This window comes from Scardinius erythrophthalmus, assembly GCF_964197995.2.
Source record: "Scardinius erythrophthalmus genome assembly, chromosome: 15".
Lineage (NCBI taxonomy): Eukaryota > Metazoa > Chordata > Actinopteri > Cypriniformes > Leuciscidae > Scardinius > Scardinius erythrophthalmus.
In genome coordinates this window covers 13,578,430-13,603,294 of record NC_138235.1, presented here as the reverse complement: position 1 = coordinate 13,603,294, position 24,865 = coordinate 13,578,430, and the positions used below count along the sequence as shown (strand labels likewise).

Below are 24,865 nucleotides of genomic sequence, written 5' to 3'. Positions count from 1 at the left end.
GGCCAAGCTGGTGTTTATCTGGTTTTAGCTGGTCAAGATAGTCTTCAAGCCTGGCCAAGCTGGTGTTCAGCTGGTTTTAGCTGGTCTCCCAGCCTGGCCAAGCTGGTGTTTATCTGGTTTTAACTGGTCAAGATGGGCTCCCAGCCTGGCCAAGTTGGTGTTTATCTGGTTTTAGCTGGTCAAGATGGGCTCCTAGCCTGGCCAAGCTGGTGTTTATCTGGTTTTAGCTGGTCAAGATAGTCTTCAAGCCTGGCCAAGCTGGTGTTCAGCTGGTTTTAGCTGGTCTCCCAGCCTGGCCAAGCTGGTGTTTATCTGGTTTTAACTGGTCAAGATGGGCTCCCAGCCTGGCCAAGTTGGTGTTTATCTGGTTTTAGCTGGTCAAGATGGGCTCCTAGCCTGGCCAAGCTGGTGTTTATCTGGTTTTAGCTGGTCAAGATAGTCTTCAAGCCTGGCCAAGCTGGTGTTCAGCTGGTTTTAGCTGGTCTTCAAGCCTGGCCAACTGGTATTCATCTGGTTTTAGCTGGTCATTTAATTGGGACTACAGATGTTGTCAGGAACATTAGGCATCATCAACAGGTAAACAAATTTTAACACTAATTTATAAAGGTATAAAGTGGTGTAGTCTGTTTATATCCTAATTTGAGCTCTTTACTTCTTTCGGTTGGATTTAGGCTTCACAATTTAAATAATTTTCTGTAGTTCTGAAGATTATCTTGGACAAAATTGGTAAGAATCATACACTTTTGCTGTCACAGATTGTATTTTCTGCAATAATCTAAAATCCAATGGAAAAATACTAATGTTTTTTTTTTTTTTTTTTTTCTCGGGTTAACCAGGGTGATACTAATTTACAGGTTTGGCCCTCAAAATGTGATCCTTGCAGCACTTATGAAAGATTTGAAAAAGTCAACGTTGATGCCCTCTGGAGGTTAATATGGGTAGCCCTTCATAAACCTCAAATGTTACTGATCCAGCAGTCTCGGCATGTGTAGTCAGTGAACTGGAAACCATTAATGTCTGTCAAATGGAACTAATTATCCTGCATGAATAAAAAACTTTTTTTAATAAAAAACTCTTTGTGGTCTGTAATGTGTGCAATTACATCAGTAATACAGAAAGCGATCTGTTGGCATTCATATTCATAATCAATGGCTGTGGCTCAGCTAGTTAATGTATATACATATATATAATATATATATATATGGTTTAATCGAACTTGTAGGCTAAAAAAACAAATATCCCCTCCGGACATCACTTCTGGCCACTACTTTATGCACTACTTGTGGTGTGTACCAGTATTTTGTACATAATTAATATTCTGTAACAGAATTTTCTGTAAAAATGACAGGATTCTTTCTTTTTTTACAATGTTAAAAACATCTGGTGTTCATCTGTAAGATACAAAACTTCAGACAGAAAGGGCCTCCTGTCTCACCCGGGACTCAAACCAGAGACCTTCTTGCTGCGAGGTGACAGTGCTGCCACAAGGTCACCCTCCATACAGATCCTTTAATGTAAATCTATTTATAGTTTGCCTACAGTTCCACCCTCTCCGTCCCCTCAGCAGTGACTTTGGTTACTGTTATACACTTGGCACGAGTAGGCAAGAGGCCAACTTTCACTTTTCACCTTCAATATGTCTTATGCTTCAAAAATCAGTGGCAGTGTCTGTGATGATGTGGCTGAATTCAGATTGATGCATGTAGACTCTACATGGAGCAGACAGACTGCAGACTGTAAGTGTGTCGAGGGACGGGCGTCAGACGCCAAGATGTGAGTATACCCATGAATTACCACTCTGGTGCTTTGTTACTGTCTCAGCCTGGACCTACTGCAATATAATTGTCTGATTGAAGCATTTGAATTTTTTCAATATAAATATAGTAAATAAAGAACGAAAGAATAAGAAACATGCTTCATCCCTTATTCCTCAGTGAGGTTTATAATAATGTCTTTAATCAGTTAACGTTAAAGTCTTTAGTGAGTTGTTTACTTCATGTTTGAATGCTTTTCTATTTTAAGAACTAACCTTACAGTTGGAAAGTATGAGGTCAAGTTTACAGTGTGAGTGAGTATGTGTGTGTGTGTGTGTGTGTGTGTGTGTTACTGTCTGTAACCTTCTGTAGTCTTTTCTCAACAGTTCTCTAATACATATTTTGTATCTTACAAAAGTGTTGCTGGTACCATCATGCTTTAATATAGGCCATGATTACCATATTCACATGCCATATTTACATAGTATAGCAAGGTAGTCCAAAGAATGACATGGCACCACCTGGGTTTTATGGTTCACAGTACACATGTAAAAAAACAAAACCCTTTAAAACAGAGGTACATGTTCAAATAACATGGTATTACCATGTAAATATTATTCCAAAACATGGTAAAACAGCAGCACAAGTCCAATGGTGCAATTTTACCATAGTATAAAAAGTTGTAAACGATATGAGCAAAAAACACGGTGTTACCATATATACAACAATCAATCCCTTGTGAAAAATAAGTGCACTCAATTGTATTGAATTTGTACTTGTAGTATAGCTACTTCATATCTTAAATATATATATTTTTAAAACACTGAACTTGCATGTAATTTAATATTAATGAAATAAAAGCCTTCTTAGGTGTACTTAAAGAGAGCACACTTTCATGATTATGTTTCTTATTTCTAATAATGTCAAATTATAATTTTTAAAGTGCATTTAAAATCAACGTTTTAATATTCTTTTGTCATGCTTTAAAGTTCACTTATTTTAATATGTTGATTAATATATTAAAGCACATACTTGTTGTTTATATTTTGAACTGTACCGTTATTCAATATTCTTACAAGTTAATATACGTTGAAATGTATTCATTACAAATGTTTAATTACAAATAACCTACACTAAAAACACAAGTTTCAATAGAAACTACAATAAAGTTTATTTTAGTTTGCCATGTCAGTACATTCAGCAGTAACTTGAACCAGTCCTTCAAAAGTCCTACTTAAGTAGGTTAAAAAAGCCCTCTAAAGCTAACAGCATTTAAAGGGATAGTTCACTTTGAAATTAAATTTTGGTATGTTTTAGCTTACCTCAAGGGCATCCAAGATGTAGGTGTCTTTTTTTCCGCAGTAGTTTCAATTTTTATATTTTTAGGTCAAACCGTTCTTGTCTGTCAGTCATATAATGCAGGTCTATGGTCACTGTCTCAAAGAGCATGCACAGAGTCTAAATTAAAACAGTTCCCCATCGTCCAAATTAAACAATTCCCCATCGTAAGTACACATTGATGGCCTAAGACACGAAACGAGCGGTTTGTGTGAGAAAACGAACAGTATTTATGTCGTTGTAACCTCTTGAACACAACCGCGTCCAAATGATCTGAGGGCGCGGGCGGGTATAGATATATACACTAGATGTTGCCTTCGCTACTGCAGTTCATTGGAACGAAACCGTAGCCAAGGCGACATCTAGTGTTTATATCTATACCCGCCCGCGCCCTCAGATCATCTGGACGCGGCTGTGTTCAAGAGGTAACAACGATATAAATACTGTTCGTTTTCTCACACAAACCGCTCGTTTCGTGTCTTAGGCCATCAATGTGTACTTACGATGGGGAATTGTTTAATTTGGACGTCGGGGAATTGTTTTAATTTGGACTCTGTGCTTGCTCTTTAGGGGGTGACCATAGACCTGCATTATCTGACTGACAGACAAGAACGGTTTGACCTAAAAATATCAAAATTGAAACTACTGCGGAAAAAAAGACACCTACATCTTGGATGCCCTTGAGGTAAGCTAAAACATACCAAAATTTAATTTCAAAGTGAACTATCCCTTTAATATCATTTTAAACTATAATCCATTCTCATTTAACTGCAATTGACATGCAATTAAATGTCTGTAAACAATAGATTTCACACGTATTGTTTTAAGTGTAGGCTATTATTTCCATAACAAGTACTTCTAAAAAGTATCCTGAAATGTTCTTTTTCACAAGGCATATGCACTTTTTGTTAGTGATATGCAGCTTATACTGAAATAAATGATGGATAACTTGTCCCCACAGTTATGAGTCTTCCACAGAAGATGGAGTCACATGGACAGTGGTCAGTCCTATCGTCTTCACCTATCGAGTCATCCAAAGTGAGAGGCTTCTGGATGCAAGCAATGACACCTTAATGTTCGGCCATATCTCCAACCCTACGGAGATTCAATCCCTCAAGAACAACAGCAAAGTAGTGAAGCGATTCATTGTGATTGACGAGACCGTTAATGATCTTTACGGCTCTCAGGTTGCAGCATATTTCGAAGCGAGAGGGGTGACGTTCAAGATCCTTCACTTACCCACAACCGAGGAGAACAAGTCTATGGCACTCGTGTCCAGTATCTTGGAGGAGGTCCATAAATTTGGAATTGACCGTCGTACGGAGCCCATTATCGCTATCGGTGGCGGCGTGTGCCTGGATATCGCGGGTCTCGCCGCATCTCTGTATCGCAGACGCACTCCGTATATTCGGGTCCCCACAACTCTGTTGGCTTACATTGATGCCAGTGTAGGGGCAAAGACGGGGGTCAATTTTGCCAACTGTAAAAATAAGCTAGGGTCCTACATACCCCCCATGGCAACGTTCCTGGACAGGACTTTCCTGTGCACTCTTCCACGCCGCCATATTTCTAATGGAATGGCTGAGATGTTGAAGGTTCACATTTGTAAATGAATGTATTTATAATGTATTTTAACATTAAAATGAGTCTGTCAAAAACATTTTAAAATCTTATCGACCCAGACTAGAGTTGTCAAAAATAACCGACTTTGGTATTTTAAAAATGTGATGATACCAGCATTTCACTCAAGCATTTTGAGCACTGTTGAACGGATTCTTAAACACCTCTGATTGGCCATTGTGTTGATGCGCTCAACATATATGTCTGTGATTGGCCATTGTGTTGATGCACTCAACATATATGTCTCTGAATGGCCATTGTGTTGATGCTCTCAACATATGTGTCTCTGATTGGCCATTGTGTTGACGCGCTCAACATATATGTCTGTGATTGGCCATTGTGTTGATGCACTCAACATATATGTCTCTGAATGGCCATTGTGTTGATGCACTCAACATATATGTCTCTGATTGGCCATTGTGTTGACGCGCTCAACATATATGTCTCTGATTGGCCATTGTGTTGACGCGCTCAACATATGTGTCTCTGATTGGCCATTGTGTTGACGAGCTCAACATATATGTCTCTGATTGGCCATTGTGTTGATGCGCTCAACATATATGTCTGTGATTGGCCATTGTGTTGATGCACTCAACATATGTGTCTCTGATTGGCCATTGTGTTGATGCGCTCAACATATATGTCTGTGATTGGCCATTGTGTTGATGCACTCAACATATATGTCTCTGATTGGCCATTGTGTTGATGCACTCAACATATATGTCTCTGAATGGCCATTGTGTTGATGCACTCAACATATATGTCTCTGAATGGCCATTGTGTTGATGCGCTCAACATATGTGTCTCTAATTGGCCATTGTGTTGATGCGCTCAACATATGTGTCTCTGATTGGCCATTGTGTTGACGCACTCAACATATATGTCTCTGATTGGCCATTGTGTTGACGCACTCAACATATAAGTCTCTGATTGGCCATTGTGTTGATGTACACAACATATTTGTCTCTGATTGGCCATTGTGTTGACGCACTCAACATATATGTCTCTTATTGGCCATTGTGTTGACGCGCTCAACATATATGTCTCTGATTGGCCATTGTGTTGACGCGCTCAACATATGTGTCTCTGATTGGCCATTGTGTTGACGCGCTCAACATATGTGTCTCTGATTGGCCATTGTGTTGACGCGCTCAACATATGTGTCTCTGATTGGCCATTGTGTTGACGCACTCAACATATATGTCTCTGATTGGCCATTGTGTTGACGCGCTCAACATATATGTCTGTGATTGGCCATTGTGTTGATGCACTCAAAATATATGTCTGTAACTGGCCATTGTGTTGATGCACTCAAAATATATGTCTGTAACTGGCCATTGTGTTGATGCGCTCAACATATATGTCTGTGATTGGCCATTGTGTTGACGCGTTCAACATATATGTCTGTGTTTGGCCATTGTGTTGATGCGCTCAACATATATGTCTGTGATTGGCCATTGTGTTGACGCGTTCAACATATATGTCTGTGTTTGGCCATTGTGTTGATGCGCTCAACATATATGTCTGTGATTGGCCATTGTGTTGACGCGTTCAACATATATGTCTGTGTTTGGCCATTGTGTTGATGCGCTCAACCTATATGTCTGTGATTGGCCATTGTGTTGATGCACTCAACATATATGTCTCTGAATGGCCATTGTGTTGATGCGTTCAACATACGTGTCTCTGATTGGCCATTGTGTTGACGCGCTCAACATATATGTCTGTGATTGGCCATTGTGTTGATGCACTCAACATATATGTCTCTGAATGGCCATTGTGTTGATGCACTCAACATATATGTCTCTGATTGGCCATTGTGTTGACGCGCTCAACATATATGTCTCTGATTGGCCATTGTGTTGACGCGCTCAACATATGTGTCTCTGATTGGCCATTGTGTTGACGCGCTCAACATATATGTCTCTGATTGGCCATTGTGTTGATGCGCTCAACATATATGTCTGTGATTGGCCATTGTGTTGATGCACTCGACATATATGTCTCTGATTGGCCATTGTGTTGATGCACTCAACATATATGTCTCTGAATGGCCATTGTGTTGATGCACTCAACATATATGTCTCTGAATGGCCATTGTGTTGATGCGCTCAACATATGTGTCTCTGATTGGCCATTGTGTTGATGCGCTCAACATATGTGTCTCTGATTGGCCATTGTGTTGACGCACTCAACATATATGTCTCTGATTGGCCATTGTGTTGACGCACTCAACATATAAGTCTCTGATTGGCCATTGTGTTGATGCACGCAACATATATGTCTCTGATTGGCCATTGTGTTGACGCACTCAACATATATGTCTCTGATTGGCCATTGTGTTGACGCGCTCAACATATATGTCTCTGATTGGCCATTGTGTTGACGCGCTCAACATATGTGTCTCTGATTGGCCATTGTGTTGACGCGCTCAACATATGTGTCTCTGATTGGCCATTGTGTTGACGCGCTCAACATATGTGTCTCTGATTGGCCATTGTGTTGACGCACTCAACATATATGTCTCTGATTGGCCATTGTGTTGACGCGCTCAACATATATGTCTGTGATTGGCCATTGTGTTGATGCACTCAAAATATATGTCTGTAACTGGCCATTGTGTTGATGCACTCAAAATATATGTCTGTAACTGGCCATTGTGTTGATGCGCTCAACATATATGTCTGTGATTGGCCATTGTGTTGACGCGTTCAACATATATGTCTGTGTTTGGCCATTGTGTTGACGCACTCAACATATATGTCTGTGATTGGCCATTGTGTTGACGCACTCAACATATATGTCTGTAACTGGCCATTGTGTTGATGCGCTCAACATATATGTCTGTGATTGGCCATTGTGTTGATGCGTTCAACATATATGTCTGTGTTTGGCCATTGTGTTGATGCACTCAACATATATGTCTGTAACTGGCCATTGTGTTGATGCGCTCAACATATATGTCTGTGATTGGCCATTGTGTTGACGCGTTCAACATATATGTCTGTGTTTGGCCATTGTGTTGATGCGCTCAATATATATGTCTCTGATTGGCCATTGTGTTGATGCACTCAATATATATGTCTGTGATTGGCCATTGTGTTGATGCGCTCAACATATATGTCTGTAACTGGCCATTGTGTTGATGCGCTCAACATATATGTCTGTGATTGGCCATTGTGTTGACGCGCTCAACATATATGTCTCTGATTGGCCATTGTGTTGACGCACTCAACATATATGTCTGTGTTTGGCCATTGTGTTGACGCACTCAACATATATGTCTCTGATTGGCCATTGTGTTGATGCGCTCAACATATATGTCTGTGATTGGCCATTGTGTTGACGCACTCAACATATATGTCTGTGTTTGGCCATTGTGTTGATACGCTCAACATATATGTCTGTGATTGGCCATTGTGTTGACGCACTCAACATATATGTCTGTAACTGGCCATTGTGTTGATGCGCTCAATATATATGTCTCTGATTGGCCATTGTGTTGATGCGCTCAATATATATGTCTCTGATTGGCCATTGTGTTGACGCACTCAACATATATGTCTCTGATTGGCCATTGTGTTGATGCGCTCAACATATATGTCTCTGATTGGCCATTGTGTTGACGGACTCAACATATATGTCTCTGATTGGCCATTGTGTTGATGCGCTCAACATATATGTCTCTGATTGGCCATTATGTTGACGCGCTCAACATATATGTCTCTGATTGGCCATTGTGTTGCACGCTCAACATATATGTCTCTTATTGGCCATTGTGTTGACGCGCTCAACATATATGTCTGTGATTGGCCATTGTGTTGATGCGCTCAACATATGTCTGTGATTGGCTACAATGATCAACATTTCAAAAACATGTCGTCCTCTTCATCGAACGCTTATACATACATACGGGAGCATTTGAAAGCGATATTAGGGATCTGCTAATAGACGCCTGCTTTTAAACGTGTGTATCTATGTAAGCGCTCTGTGAAGAGCGTCAAAGATGTCATTGTTGATCATTGTAGCCAATCACAGACATATATGTTGAGCTGATGGCCAACACAGTGGCCAATCAGAGACATACTGTATTGAGTGCGTCAACACAATGGCCAATCAGAGGGTGTTTAAGAATCTGTTCAACAGCGCTCAAAATGCTAGAGGGAAATGCTGGTATCATCACATTTTTTACATTTCAGTGCCGACTTGGTACCGAAGACAGTACTTTTTGACAATTCTAACCCAAACTTTTGAATGGTAGTTTATTCTGACATTATTGGGCAAGTCTAATTGAGGTCTTGTTTCACCAATACTAGTGATCCTCTACAGATGGCGCTGATGAAACACAAAGGACTCTTTGAACTTTTGCATAAGGAGGGCAGAAGTTTGTTGGACTCAAGGTTCCAACCGAGAATCCATGAAAATGTGCAGATGGATGCAGCGAGTGTGTCCACTAGACTGGCCATTGAAACCATGCTGGAGGAACTTGCCCCAAACCTGTGGGAGGACGACCTGGACAGGCTGGTGGACTTTGGCCATATCATCAGTCCAGAGCTTGAAATGGTTCTACATATTAAGACTTGAACTAAAGTTGCACGTTGTGTATCACAGTCTTGAATTAATCTAACTGGAGTTTCTTTGATACAGAAAGTACTTCCTGCACTGTTGCATGGAGAAGCCGTGAACATTGACATGGCCTTCATGGTCTATGTGGCTCATGAAAGGGGCTTTCTGACAGAAGAGGAGAAAAGACGTATCATTGTGTGTATGCAGAGTCTAGAGCTTCCAGTGTGGCATTCAGATTGCACTCTGGATCTAGTACAGAAGTCTCTTACTGAGCGACTCAAGCACTCCGGTGGACTTCTGAGAATGCCTCTGCCGACAGCGCTGGGAAGAGCAAGTATGTCAAATATAAATAGAACAGCTACATTTTCTTCCCTCAAACATTAAAGGTGCATTCAGTCGTTTGGAGCTAATTTAAAAAGTTTTACACATTTAAGAAATACATTTTATTTTTGTAAAGAGTCATCTGAATGATAAGGAAGCTCATTATGAGTGTGTGGTAAAAAAGGGAAATTTCCATGAACAGCTTTAGCCAGGACAGGACACAAAAAAACAGGACCGTCCCCAGAAAATGGGGGATGGAAAATGTCTGTTCAACCTGACAAGGACAAAAATACAGCATAAAAATCAGCACGGTTTCACAAGATGGAAAGATTAGATGACAAATAAAATCCTGAGTAGTGATGCCCAAGAGTCTTCTTTTTTGTTGAACAAGATAATTAATTATTGTATAAACCGCTCTCTACTCATCCTAGCTGCCATGTTGAGATCGCAAGACCAGCTGAATACACTTTACCATCATCAGACACTTTTAGGTGTGGAAGAAAACTAAATAGGCCTGTATATGAGAGGTTCCGGGTTCAAATCCCGGATGAGACCCCACTTGGTACAAATTGTTTTAATCTAAATAAATAATAATAAAAAAGTAACAAATACCAGGGATCTTATCAAAAAAAAAAAATTCCTGGAGTCCTCGCTCTCACTCCCAACACACCCAAACATTTTCATAGAGCAAGAAATAAATGTATATTTTAAAAAAGATAAAATAAGGAGCAACATAAATTTACGGGCAAGGCCAAAATAAATAACAAAACAGTAACACAGAATTCAGGTAATAAACAAAATGGCAAAAGCTTCCCTCCCTAACTTTCAAAAACAGGAGAAAAAGGCACCCACCTCCCAAAATGGCCATTCATTTACACAACAACGTGAACCACAGAATTCAAAAGGGTGTACTTTCTTTTTCACATGACTATGTACTTGCATCAAAAAATAAGTACAGTGTACTTTTTGGGTCCATGTTGTATTTCAAAACACTTTAGCTGCTGTTGAGGTGGACACGGGTAAAGTTAGGACAGGTTTGGTGGTAGGGCTATGTTTAAAGGCATACTATGCAGTTTCCGTTTTCCTCAAACAGCGCCCCCTAGAGTCGCTGTGGAGTACTTGTATTTAACGTTACTGTCGTAAATACCACTCACGCAGAGCCGTCTCTGCACTCTTCCGACCGCGCTTTCTTTGTCGACTCTGCCATGATTCACGTCTGAAATGCGTGCAAGTGTCTTCCATAGAGGCTTCTTCATGTTGTTGATGTATGTGACGTCGTGCCGTAAAGCAAGTCGTGATTCTCACGAGATTTGGGGAAGCGCCACCTCTCAAACTTGCATTGCTGGTTTTGCCAGCGGATCTTGCATAGTGTGCCTTTAAGAACGGGTTAAGAGGTAAAGGAAAGGGTCCACTGCGTAATCATAGCTAAATAAATTACATATGCAGGTATTTTTTAAAACATAAGTACAATGTAAAAACATGTATGTACACAATAAGTGCATTGTATCAAATGATTAGTTAAAGACAGTTAATATAAAGTTTTTTATACCCTACAGGAATCTTCAATGACATAGAAGACAGCATTGTGTGTCGAGCATTCAAGAGATGGTGCGATGAACACTGTGAAACTGCCATGAAAACACAATCACACAATGGAAAAGCCTGATTGTATTCTTAAACCAAGAAAACCCATATCATGAATAAAAACTCTGGAAATTGTGAAAACCACGGTTTTATTTTAATGTCTGTAACATTTTCATTCCCAATACACTTGTCAAGCTTGAATTCCAACAATGAAATGGTCACACAAGTGACCAGCTACTTTCCTCATAAAGCTTCCCAGGAGAAGTTTCACGTTTCAAAACAACAGTTTGAGTGAAAGGTGACTTTCCCAACAGGTGGGCCGTCTTCCAGTATTGAATTCATAAGAAATAAATGCTTCAAAAATTCAACCAAAAATCTACATCTCAAGCTATTGTAAGTCCTTTCTTAAATAATGTTTGGTTAAGCTTAAAAAATATCATACAAAAGTATACTAAAACAAAAACCGTCTTTAACTATAGCCAAGACACTTTTATAAAAGACAGGCCAATCTGTATTTGTTATTAAAAGAAGTTTGGTTGAAGTTCAATGGAAGCCTGTTTTAAAGGCACCTTTCATTGACGTCACTGACACACACGCTTTCATACAGGAGCCTTGTGCTTTACCTGTTACCTGATTGTCTGAATTATTGCTCAGAAAAAAATTGCAACAGCCAGTTTTGCTAAAAATCCACAATGAGATACGTAACAGTTTCACTGCATATTTAGACTTCACTTGGAATTTGGCAACGTTTTAGTAGTCAACACTGTGTAACATTACATTCAGAGGAAAACTTCAGTAGTTTGTCTAGTAGGCAAAGGAGTTTATATGTGAAAGAATCTTTATATTCTTGAAAGTTTTGTAGTGCTTCAAGACACCACAGGTTTAAGCCAGAATACAAAACAGATCAAGTCTCGAGTCGAACCCAAGCTTAAATGAACCCTACTAAGAGACCGCTGGGTTCCACAGTTTAAGACTAAGTCTAAAATCACATAAATAGAAGAGAACATTCATTTAAAGCGATAGTTCACACAAAAATTAAAATTATGAAAAAAATGTCCTTGCTCTCATGTTGCTCCAAACCAAGTGTTCCACATATCTCTGGAAAAGTGAAGCCAAAGCATTTCGATCGCCCCCTGGTGGCTCGCTGCAGTATAGGTCATAAATCCCGCCCTCTCCATGAAATCGAATGGGACGTGTGCCAAAAACATTTTTTTTTTTTTTGTCATTTTAGGTCATTTTAGGAAGTTTTCATCATGCTGACGTACACCCAAGTGTTACGAATGGCGTTATCGGCACATTTCAACGGCCAGTTCTGGGATATTTTGGCTTGATTATGGAGGAAGTTGAGACACGTCGTCCATCTTTTCTTACCATCTGTGCTTTTTGGAAACTAACTATCCAAGTCCCCATTGACTTTCACTGTGTGGAAAAGAGCAGCGTGAACTCTCTGCTTAACATCTCTTTTTGTTTACAGGTCATACAGGTTTGGAATGACATGAGGATGTGCAAATGATAACACATTCATTTTTTTTGGTGTGAACTATTGCTTTAAGTTGCAGGTTTGTAGTATAAGGCACTTTACAGTGATCTGACTATGTTACCTACACTAAACTCTTACAACATCTTTCCATGAAACCGTCTCAGGTTACGACTGTAACCTATGTTCCCTGAGAACAGGGAACGAGACACTACGTCAGAATGACGCTATGGGGAACGCCTCAGGCGTGACAGGTGTCTGAAATCAATATCAAATCACGGCAATCACATTGACCGGCGACAGCCCGTGAATCATTAACGTGAATGATTAACATGCGACCTGCAAGTATAAAAGGGCGCCTTGCAAACATGACAACATCCTATCGTCTGAAGGGACTGTTGCAGGCAGGCCCCGAGGCATGGCAGGAAGACGTAGTGTCTCGTTCCCTGTTCTCAGGGAACATAGGTTACAGTCGTAACCTGAGACGTTCCCTTTCGAAAGGGAACTCTACACTACGTCAGAATGACGCTATGGGGAACGATATACCAACGCCACCATGCTAAGGGGAGTGCATGCCAAAAAGGCAGTGACAACTGTCAGAACCGGCAATTCAAATGAACGCTAGTACCACTCACCCCCAGGTCACACTGAGCTGTCAGTGACAGCACTCCCTACGGTCATAGCCCAAGCTAAATGACACCACAGAAAACCTCCATAAACATAGTTTAGTGAAAGGTCTACCTGGGCCTGCTCAAGGGCCTAGGACCACAACTTCAACTTCTTAGAAGGGGTCCCTTCTAGGGAATGTGGCTAGGGAACCTGAGGGAACCCCAGCCAGTCACTATTCAGGGGAACGTGCCACCTGAAATGCCACCAGGCAGGCCTGACCTGGTGTCACCATATAAGACACTACAGTCTGGCCACTTCCTGTCTGTCCGAAGACAGAGCCTCTGGACACTTGCCTTTAGGAAGGCATCCAACCCGAGGGACTGCGAAGCAGGCAGTAAACCACTCAGACCGGATCTCAGAGACGGGATATCCTGGAGAGTATGACTCAGCATAGTGCTTTACAACCCTTGCCAGCGAGGGGAGTTTCTCTACTCGATCCACGGATCAACCCAGTGTTTGTGTTTCAAAACACTAAGGAGGCCTGTGAGGGCCTAAGGACTGATCTAACTGGGAGGCCTCATGAGAGGCCTACGACCGACTGACCAGACTCAGGAGACCACATACTCATACTGACCCTCAGTGAGGGGAGCATAGATCTACCTTGTAGGCAACCAGGCTGTAGCAGGATAAAGAGGTTCCAGAAGGGAACCCGTAGCAGAGAATAAAAACTTGAGTCGAGCCAGGGCGCAAGCTCACCTTCGGTAGCTGCCTGATAAGGTCTGCTAAACTGAAAGTAAGCGGCCACTAGCTTACAAAACCCAGCACCACTGTGAAACTACTCTCAGGGAGACCTGGAGAGGCCTTACTACCTGACAACCACAGTATGTGGGAGCTCACTTTCAGAGAGGCCTGGGGAGGCCTACTACCTGACAACCACAGTACGTGGGAGCTCACTTTCAGAGAGGCCTGGTGAAGCCTACTATCTGATAACCACAAAACGTGAGAGCTCACTTTCAGGGAGGCCTGAAGAGGCCTACTACCTTAAAGACCATGCTAAGTGGAAACGCACAGTAAGTGGGAGCTAACCCTCCGGGGAGGCCTGGTAAGGCCTACTACATGACAACCACAGTATGTGGGAGCTCGACTTCAGGGAGGCCTAGTGAGGCCTACTACCTGATAACCACAGTGCATGGGAGTTCACTTACAAAGAGGCCTAGAGAGGCCTGCTACATGACGACCACAAAACGTGGGAGCTCAATTTAAGGGAGGCCTAGTGAGGCCTACTACCTGATAACCACAGTGCATGGGAGTTCACTTACAGAGAGGCCTGGAGAGGCCTACTACCTGACAACCACAGTATGTGGGAGCTCTCCTTCAGAGAGGCCTGGTCAGGCCTACTATCTGATAACCACAGAACGTGGAAGCTCACTTTCAGAGAGGCCTGGAGAGGCCTACTACCTGATAACCACAGAACGTGGAAGCTCACTTACAGAGAGGCCTGGAGAGGCCTACTACCTGACAACCACAGTATGTGGGAGCTCTCATTCAGAGAGGCCTGATGGAGCCTACTATCTGATAACCACAGAACGTGGAAGCTCACTTACAGAGAGGCCTGGAGAGGCCTACTACCTGACAATCACAGTATGTGGGAGCTCTCATTCAGAGAGGCCTGATGGAGCCTACTATCTGATAACCACAGAACGTGGAAGCTCACTTACAGAGAGGCCTGGAGAGGCCTACTACCTGACAACCACAGTATGTGGGAGCTCTCCTTCAGAGAGGCCTGGTGAAGCCTACTATCTGATAACCACAGAACGTGGGAGCTCAAGAAAAACCACATTAAGTGGAAACTCAAAGTATGATGGAACTCAACTCCAGGGAAGCCTGGTGAGGCCTACTACCAGAGAACCATGACATGAAGGAGCTTACTTCCAGGGAGGCCTGGAGAGGCCTACTACCTGAAAACCACAGCTGACAGTGGGCCAGACTGGCAGCCCAGTTGACTGTCTAAGGGGCTTTGCCTTCAGGGAGGCCTTATGAGGCCTACTACCTGATAGTTCAACCTCAGGGCCACTTAGTACCACAGTATGAGGGATTCAGCCCTCAGGGAGGCCTAGTAAAGCCTACTACCTGATCCCCACAAAAAATGTGGGAGCCCATCTTCAGGGAGGCCTGAAGAGGCCTACTTCCTGAAACGGTCTAATCAGCTGGATGTGTACTGCTGCTGGGGACTCGCCTAACAGGGAGGCCCGGTCGAGCCTACTAGCTGATAGCGAGTCTTTCTGCTACTTTAATGAACACTGCTGGAACCATACTAATAAAAAACTTTCCTAAAGTTTTGACCTAGTGTATGCTCCACAATGTTGTGACCCACCTCCGAGGAGGCCTGTAAAGACCTACTACTCGGTAGTGAGTCTTCTGCCCGAACTACCAGGGCCAACCAACGAAGGTGAGCTGGCCTAGGAGCCCTATCTTAGGGGCTACCCGGTCAAGGAGGCCTGCTGGGGCCTACTACCTAACTGTGCAGCCTTCAAGGCAGAAAAACTGTTACTACAGCGCTTACAGCATCCTGGCACCTAATCACATTGCCAAAGGCAGTGTACTCAGCAAAAAGCAATACCCTCATAGCAGGGGAGTACAACATACGCCACTCTGCCTAGTGGAGGCCCCATTTTAAGGGCCTACCTACTAAATGCATGGGCATCAGCTCATGGCAATGCTCTGGCTTCAAGGGAGCGGAGTTCAAATACCGGAATGAAATGTAGTTAGAACTCCCTGCTCAACCGGAGCCATCGTGGTGTGAGGTAGATAATACAGAGCTGAGAATGGATTACTCAAAACTACCCCGCGTTTAGTGGGGGAGTAACACCATATGCCCCTGAAATATTAGACAGGGAGCGGGCCTGCAAGTGGCTCCAAAGGGTGACAGGGATTTGTCCTGTGCCCAGCCTGGGGGAGCTGGCTTGCAAGCCAACCAACTTTCACCCATCGTTCGAGCGGTTCAGCTCAACGGGCTGAGTGGAGCCAGCTCTAGAGGCCTAAAAACAAGTAGCTCTGTTCGGCAGGGTCTGGCAAACTATCACATCGCAGAGCGAAAGACAGCCTGACCCGCCTGAAGGATCATACCTCAACTACCACCCTGCATTACTCTATCAACCCTGAATGCAGTGAAAGGGGCGGGCCTTGGCCAACAACTCCCATTTAAGGGAGGAGGCTGAAATCTAGGGGAGGAAGCCTAACACATAATGAATGCGGCAGCTATACTTAGCAGAACGCCTCCAACATCCCAAACATAGCCTAGGCCAGCTACAGAGGCGGCCCGGGTTAGGGCCGACCCATAAGCATAGATCTACCTGAGGGCTCAGAGGAGCCAAAGCCAACTTGATTGAGAGGCTGTGAAACACTCAACCTACTGACACCTTACAGAGCTCAGGGGAGCGAAGTACTCAGGATATCAATGTCACAAACCGATAGGTAAGACATAAGATCTATCTGAAGCGCCAGCGTCAGTCTAAACCTAAACAAAAAAGCTTTTTTTTTTTTTTTTTTTTTAGGAAGACCAACTACTCTACCCCTGGGTGGCTAATAGCCCTGAGGCTAAACAGAAATGAGCGGCGGCCCACCACGCATAAAAAATGTTATGACCGGAAGGCCATCACCATCTGAGAGGGTTTTTTTTTTTTTTTTTATTTGCACAGGACGCTCCCTCGAGAGCGTCCCGTGCGTGCTCTTCACTCAGACAGAAAATGCACATTTCATGTGTGTCACCCGGCAACAAAAACCTTGGGCACGGGTCAACACATATAATGAAATTCTTTACCTTAGGACTTGCCTTAAGTGTGCGCTTCATTTTCTAATTGCCGTTAATGCTTGACATTAAGACCAGACAAAACAGTCCCTGAAGACGAAAAGATGTTGTCATGTTTGCAAGGCGCCCTTTTATACTTGCAGGTCGCATGTTAATCATTCACGTTAATGATTCACGGGCTGTCGCCGGTCAATGTGATTGCCGTGATTTGATATTGATTTCAGACACCTGTCACGCCTGAGGCGTTCCCCATAGCGTCATTCTGACGTAGTGTAGAGTTCCCTTTCGAAAGGGAAAGGCTGATTTCTCAACTGAAAGTTATCTTTGCATAGTTCTATGAAACAACACATAGTTTCATCTACTACATGATCATTATAGTGGCACAAATTGGATGCTACTCAAAGGCAAACATCAGTACATCTGAGTTGAGCACTTTTAAACAGTAGAAATATACAGTAACAGTACAGCTTATTATTACAAACATAGTCAGTCATTTACACCGTATAAGAATTAAAAAACCCAAACAAGTGTTAGAACAAAATATAAAATGCTTTTTTTTTTTTTTTCAAGGTATGATCCTTCTTCCAGTGTTTTTGCCAATACAAAACATAAAAAATACCAGATCTTTCTCCATAAACTACTATATATATATATATATATATATATATATATATATATATATATATATACAACAGAAAACCTGGAGCATTTTTGTTACAATGTATGGCATATTCAAACAGAATTTAATAATTAAAATGTTAGATAAAAATGAAAAAGTTTTTAAGGGTAATAGAATCTGAAGTTTGAAATATTACTTGATTATTCCCTTAGGCATCAAATATGTGTTCATAGATTTCTTCACATTCTTATGGATTATTTCATGTGATGCATTGTGTTAAAATGCATCTAGGTATCTTAAGAAATGCATGAGGTGAAAACTATTTGCATAATTATATAGGCACTGCATTTGATGACAAGAACAGTTTTGAAAACTGCTGGGTTAAATCTGAATATTGCTTATTGCTTGGCACATTTCACAGGACACTTGAAAATCAGTTGGAAACACTGTGTGAAAACTGTCTCTCCACACATTCTCTGAAGAGTTTAGCATGGCAATGGATATGACAATGTTAATGTATTTGGTCTCGGCAGAATAGATCTGCTACACTGCTGCTGCTGCAGAGCAAGTGTCAATACATACACGGACAAAGCAGATCTCTACAGGTGGAGCTGGGGAAGGTGGAGGGTTTCAGAGGAACTTTGAAAGCGAGCTGCAAACTGCTACAGCAAATACTGACCAACTATTTAAATGTTGAGCAGCAATCTCATTGGCTGCAGTTGTGACATGAACCAATCAGCTTGTGCCGTGTAGTTAACAACGTTATTGTCAGAAGGTTGCCTTAAGGACCCATTCGCCTGCGCCAACTTGGTATTTCTTCAGATAGATTGGTATTATTTAAAGATTATTCCACAAATCTATGAAAGATTAAATGTAACAAATCTAAGTGAAATTCTTAAAAACATGAATAAATTAATACTGAGAGAATATTGATTAATAATTGAGTGAAATAATTTATGGTCAGCTGTTTCGGATCATCCTGATAGCAAACACACTTTGCCTAGACATCTTCTAGTGGTTGAATGCGTTTTCATCTGGAAGATTCGATTTTTAGAGAATTTGCTTAAAATGTTGCTTAAACATTCAGTGATGTTAGAACGACATTAAACAGAATTTTGTGCGACATTTATGAATTATAATTATCATTTTGATTTATTCAGCTACGTTAAAGGCATATTTCACCGAAAAAGGAAAATGTACTCACACACATGTTGTCAGAAACTGGTTTGCTGTTATTTTTGTGTAACACAAAAGGAACATTTTATAATCAGCTTAAATTCCAATCTGTTTCTCTCACACAGATTTCATATCTGTCATATAAAAGTGCCATGGACTAATTTTATGATTTCTTTTTTGGAGCATAATGGACATGGTAATTATGAATTGTTATATGTAAAAAAACAATAGTGATTCTTCAAAATATCTGTATTCAACAGAAAACCTACATCATAGTTTAGAACAACATGAGATTGAGTACTTAACATAATTTTCAATTATTCTTTTGAATCTTTTTAAGTGCATCTCGTGGGGGGTTGTGTTAACTGGGCAGCAGGCCATTAGATATTAAATCTACATTATGTTAAAAGGGAAGCATTATGCTTAAATCATTCCTTTAAAAGGATATACATATAAAAGAGAAATAAGTTTCTAAACTGTGCGCAAACATGTTACTGTACAACCCCCCCACCCCACCCCGAAAAAAAATCACCATTCAAGTGCACTTTTATATAGATTGGTGCAGGTAAAACTAATTTGCCACTGGTTGCCTTTATATTTTCCTATGGAGTTTGTCAATTTATGAGTAAATGAGCACATTTTACTCAAAAACGTACACTGCACACACTCACACCCCAAACTGTTTTATCTAGATACTTTTCAAAAATAAACATAACTGCTTCAAATTTTGCATTTTCGGTATGGGTGTTTGTAATTTACATGTAGAGCAAAGTAGTATCTTAAGTAAAGTATTTTTAAGTAAAGTATCTTCAAGTTATGTTTACCTTATTTTATTCATAAACTGAAAAACCCTATTATAAAAACCTATAGGAAAATCTTGAGGGAACCAGCAACAAATTGGTCTTATGGGTTTGACATCATCCCTGCACCACTCTATTATCCCAAAGTTGATTAAATTATATTCTAAATATACCTATGCCAAGTTACAAAAATCAATCATTTTATGATACTGACCTTGATTATTGTGATATTATGCATAATTTGAGTTATTATACCACAATGAATTTTGGGTAGACAAAAGTGGGATACGGTTAAAATACAATAAAATAAAGTGTAAACATAAAAAAATAATATTACTTTGCACTTGACAAAACAGGCCGTGCTTCCTCTTTAGCAATCCCAAGCATCAGTTGCGTTATAAGAAAAACGCAACGACCAGCGGCCCTAAAAGAAGGTTTTCGCTGTACTAACAAACATGCTCGTTTTCCTCCATGTTCACGCTGTCCTTACGGCTTCTGTCATTCATGGCTCCGGATGAGACGGAGGTGAGTAGTGGGTCGCTTGTTGCTACAGACGACAATGTGTCATCCATCAGGATGTCGTCAAGTTTAGCGGCATTTGCCTTAGAAATGAGACCATAAGCCCCTGCGTCTGCAGAAGCGCTAGAGCCTGTACCATGGGAGTCGTTAAAGGTGATTGTACCGTCGTTAAGGTCTAGGGTGCTGGAGCGGCCCATGCCAGTGCAAGAGGGGTGCGTGTGAGGGTACATGTCCTGGCTGCAGTCCCCCAGGACCGTCTCCTGTTTTATGCCCCGGGCTGCTAGATCTGATGGACAGAGTGTAGACGAGGCGATGGCCAGACCATGAGCACGAGCCTGCATTTCCAACTCCTGGATTAACATTGAGCAATGGACAGACAACAAAACATTAACTGTAACATAAACTGTAATTAACTTTAGTGAAATCTTAAAGCCACATTGAAATCAAAACTGACTATTCTTATTTTTTATGGATTATATACGGTGGCCAACACATGCAAATAGATAATACACCAGCAAATTAAGAAAACATCATCAGTTTAACAACACATGTGCAACGCAACCAAATACAGAAACGCACTGCAAAATACTCACAACTCACAATTTTGTTTATTTTAACATCATGATTCCTGATTATATATGCATCGAGTATTTACAGCGCGTTTCTGTATTGCGTTGTGTTGTGAGTATTTGCAGCGCGTTTCTGTGTTTGGTTGTGTTGTGAGTATTTGCAGCACGTTTCTGTATTTGGTTGCGTTGTGAGTATTTGCAGCGCGTTTCTGTATTTGTTTGCGTTGCGAGTATTTGCAGTGCGCACTGTGCGCTTCTGTATTTGGTTGCGTTGTGAGTATTTGCAGTGTGCACTGTGCGCTTCTGTATTTGGTTGCGTTGTGAGTATTTGCAGTGCACTTCTGTATTTGGTTGCGTTGTGAGTATTTGCAGTGCGCACTTTGCGCTTCTGTATTTGGTTGCGTTGTGAGTATTTGCAGTGCGCACTGTGCGCTTCTGTATTTGGTTGCGTTGTGAGTATTTGCAGTGCGTTTCTGTATTTGTTTGCGTTGCGAGTATTTGCAGTGCGCACTGTGCGCTTCTGTATTTGGTTGCGTTGTGAGTATTTGCAGTGCACTTCTGTATTTGGTTGCGTTGTGAGTATTTGCAGTGCACTTCTGTATTTGGTTGCGTTGTGAGTATTTGCAGTGCGCACTGTGCGCTTCTGTATTTGGTTGCGTTGTGAGTATTTGCAGTGCGTTTCTGTATTTGTTTGCGTTGCGAGTATTTGCAGTGCACACTGTGCGCTTCTGTATTTGGTTGCGTTGTGAGTATTTGCAGTGCACTTCTGTATTTGGTTGCGTTGTGAGTATTTGCAGTGCACTTCTGTATTTGGTTGCGTTGTGAGTATTTGCAGTGCGCACTGTGCGCTTCTGTATTTGGTTGCGTTGTGAGTATTTGCAGTGCGTTTCTGTATTTGTTTGCGTTGCGAGTATTTGCAGTGCGCACTGTGCGCTTCTGTATTTGGTTGCGTTGTGAGTATTTGCAGTGCACTTCTGTATTTGGTTGCGTTGTGAGTATTTGCAGCGCATTTCTGTATTTGGTTGCGTTGTGAGTATTTGCAGCGCATTTCTGTATTTGGTTGTGTTGTGAGTATTTGCAGTGCACTTCTTTATTTGTTTGCGTTGTGAGTATTTGCAGTGCACTTCTGTATTTGGTTGCGTTGTGAGTATTTGCAGTGCACTTCTGTATTTGGTTGCGTTGTGAGTATTTGCAGCGCATTTCTGTATTTGGTTGTGTTGTGAGTATTTGCAGTGCACTTCTTTATTTGTTTGCGTTGTGAGTATTTGCAGTGCACTTCTGTATTTGGTTGCGTTGTGAGTATTTGCAGCGTGCTTCTGTATTTGGTTGCGTTGTGAGTATTTGCAGTGCGTTTCTGTATTTGGTTGCGTTGTGAGTATTTGCAGTCTAGTAAAACATAATATATTCAAGCGTTCTTTTGTGTTTCCATGGTTTCTACGAAATCGGAAACCGAGGGTAACGCGGACGCAATGCGGCGCAATGACACTGACCGTTACACTGGTTAAAATAGCTGTTTTCTCTGGATTTAAACAATGTTGGAAACATTTGTGAAAATGTAAGTACACACGTTGACAAAATATATATAACATTGTTCTAGTGGTTTTTGAATATTTTAATCCAAAAATCGTACATATTGTGCCTTTAAATCATTGTGTTTTAATAATCTTTTTTCATGAGAAGTACGCTTATTTTGATGTGTTGACTAACATAGTAAAGCACATGTAAAGTACTTGATTATAATTTTAACTGTAGTGTGTTATTCCATATTTAAATTTAATCCATTTTAAATGTACTAAATTGCAACTTCATTCATACAAATGTTTAATTACAGGGGCCGTCAAGCGATTACATTTTTTCATCTAAATAATTAAATGATGTGCCGATTAATTAATCTAACTAATCGCAAAAAATAATTTAAAGTCATTATTGTGTTAAATGAGAAAAGCATCAAATAGACATTACAAAATGTAGCTTTAGAAAGACATATTTTATTTGGTTCAACATAGAATTTATTACACATAAACTTTTAGGCTACAACGGCCATGATTTTTTTTTTTTTTCAGGAGCTGCATCTGAATTGATATTTAGATATATTTACAGACAAAAACAGTTTTGGTTACCAACATTCTTCATAATATCTTCTATGTTCTGCAAAAGAAAGAAAGTCATACAGGTATAAGACGACACGAGAGTGAGTAAATGTAAATAAACAGAAGTATCATTTTTGGGCAAACTATCCCCAAAATATGAAATATTTTTTTTTTATGAAATGATACTTAAGATAAGAAACTAAAACTGCCAGTAAGTGGCGGTAAATGTCTAAATGAGTAAGTCATTGATTCTTTCATTCCTTCGATTTATTCAAACGGCTGATTCATTCAGGAATGAAGTCATTAGGTGTGTGTCATTAAGTCTATGACGTCAAAGTACCGTGAGAGCGATTAATGTATGCTTTCGAATGGCTCTCTCGCGGTACTTTGATGTCACATACCGTTCGCTCTGCGCAGCACCATTTCAAGTTGAACACACTTGATGGCTCTCTTTATGAATGAGCCATTGAATCATTGGTTCACATGACTGATTCGCTCAAAACACAGATTAATTCAGAAACGAAACACCGCTGTGTGTTGCTCTGAGACGCACGACAGTTCAGCTCTGGCTTTATAGGTAATATTTTTGTTGGAAAAAACGGACAGTATTGTGTCTAAAATATAACATAATATTAACTTCTTATTTATTGAACTGTTGATAGTTATTGAACTATAAAATCAGGGAAGAACGGTGGCTCAGTGTTAGCACTGTTGCCTCACAACAAGAAGATCCCTGGTTCGAGCCAGGAGTTTTTTCTCCTGGAGCTCCGGTTTCCCCCACAGTCCAAGGACATGCTGGTAAAATTGCTTGTGTGTGAGTGTGTGTGTGATTTCCCTGTAATGGACTGTCCATCTGTCCAGGGTGCTTTCCCCTGCCTCTGGACTAAGAAACTGGGATAGGCTCCAGCCCTATGACCCAAGAAGGTCACGTAAGGATGAATGAATAACTGAAATGTGCTATTCAGAATAAAAACAGCACTCGTGTGATATTGTGCTTGTTACTCGTGTGATATTGCTTAACTATGTCAGATGATATACAGTAAATATGAGACAAAAACTCAGAAAGGGGAATTTTTGCACTGATATCTTGATATTCTAGAGTCATTCTAACTGAATTCTATAGTTGTTGCCTGAATGAAAGATAGATGCTCTAAATTATTTTAACGTGTTATTTTTCCGTAACTAATTAATTAAATGAATGCATTAAATTGGCAGCCCATTTAATTACAAATATACATGATTTTAATACATGTCATACAAGTTTCAATAGAAATTACATTAAGTATATTTTAGTTTAACATAAATGCTTGTCAGTACATTCAGCAGTACAATTTAACCATATATATAAAAAATAGAATTATGAAATAAAGATTGTGTTAAAAAAGCTCTCTTAAGTTCAGCTAATTTCACTTAATTTAATTTTGAACTATAATACATTTTCATTTTATTGTAAATAACTTGCATTTAGGAACACTAAACCCTTGTGCGACCTTATGGACATTTTTGTCTTTTTCAGTTTAGATTTTTTATCATTTTGCCTGTGTTAATGCCAACAGCATAAATTTTGGCACAGGTGTGTATTTTTATAGGAATTTTACTATTTCACCTCCATTTCCTTTACAAAAAACAAAACAATTTTGCACTAGGTACACAAAATAGTTCAACTCAGGACCTTAAAGGGATACTTCACCTCTGGGAAGATGAATGTGTATTTAAAATAGGTCATTAGAAGAAATGTGGAGAAATTTTTGAATTTGGAGCTTTCTAGACTGAGAAAAGCCAGAAAATGTATTTCTGGCTTATGTGGATGAAAGACAACAACTCCCAGAATGCACTTGCTTCGCTGCCTTAGGAGGCCACGCCTACCGGTTAGAGAGCACAGTTGAAAACAACAAGGCTAGCCTAAGTAAGTGATGAGTTTGCCAGGGATTTAGAGACCCAAAATGTCCGGGATTCGGCTTTTGCGTTCTACAGTCGCCATTCATCATGTTTACTGTGGCGAGCAGGACGAGGCT

The 24,865-nt window shown here is 40.8% G+C and overlaps 2 protein-coding genes across 5 annotated transcripts in view; one reads left to right on the top strand and one right to left on the bottom strand.

Annotated features, from left to right (window-relative positions):
• The first annotated feature begins 1,610 nt into the window (after nucleotides 1-1,610).
• Nucleotides 1,611-11,330, top strand: LOC308702910 (2-epi-5-epi-valiolone synthase). The gene is made up of 5 exons (XM_081386084.1): nucleotides 1,611-1,773; nucleotides 4,054-4,687; nucleotides 9,042-9,275; nucleotides 9,360-9,612; nucleotides 11,156-11,330. Exons 1-5 carry the CDS (start codon nucleotides 1,637-1,639, stop codon nucleotides 11,263-11,265), a joined length of 1,368 nt encoding a protein of 455 aa, XP_081242210.1. The 5' UTR covers nucleotides 1,611-1,636; the 3' UTR covers nucleotides 11,266-11,330.
• Nucleotides 11,331-19,051: 7,721 nt separating this feature from the next.
• mitfb (melanocyte inducing transcription factor b) overlaps nucleotides 19,052-24,865 on the bottom strand; it is a 54,412-nt gene continuing 48,598 nt past the window's right edge. For 3 of the 4 annotated variants that reach the window (XM_081387218.1, XM_081387221.1, XM_081387219.1), the window contains exon 10: nucleotides 19,052-20,541. In XM_081387218.1, coding sequence (XP_081243344.1) covers nucleotides 20,119-20,541 — 423 coding nt within the window. In that variant the 3' untranslated portion in view covers nucleotides 19,052-20,118. The remainder of the gene's footprint in view (nucleotides 20,542-24,865) is intronic. The other variant, XM_081387220.1, reaches the window with a different exon arrangement.

Bases quoted from the DNA above. Each gene is read 5' to 3' on its own strand.
- LOC308702910 (XM_081386084.1), top strand. From the start codon at position 1,637: ATGTCTTATGCTTCAAAAATCAGTGGCAGTGTCTGTGATGATGTGGCT. The intron at 4,688-9,041 runs GTTCACATTTGT...GATCCTCTACAG, and splicing joins GAATGGCTGAGATGTTGAAG to ATGGCGCTGATGAAACACAA. The intron at 9,613-11,155 runs GTATGTCAAATA...TATACCCTACAG, and splicing joins GACAGCGCTGGGAAGAGCAA to GAATCTTCAATGACATAGAA.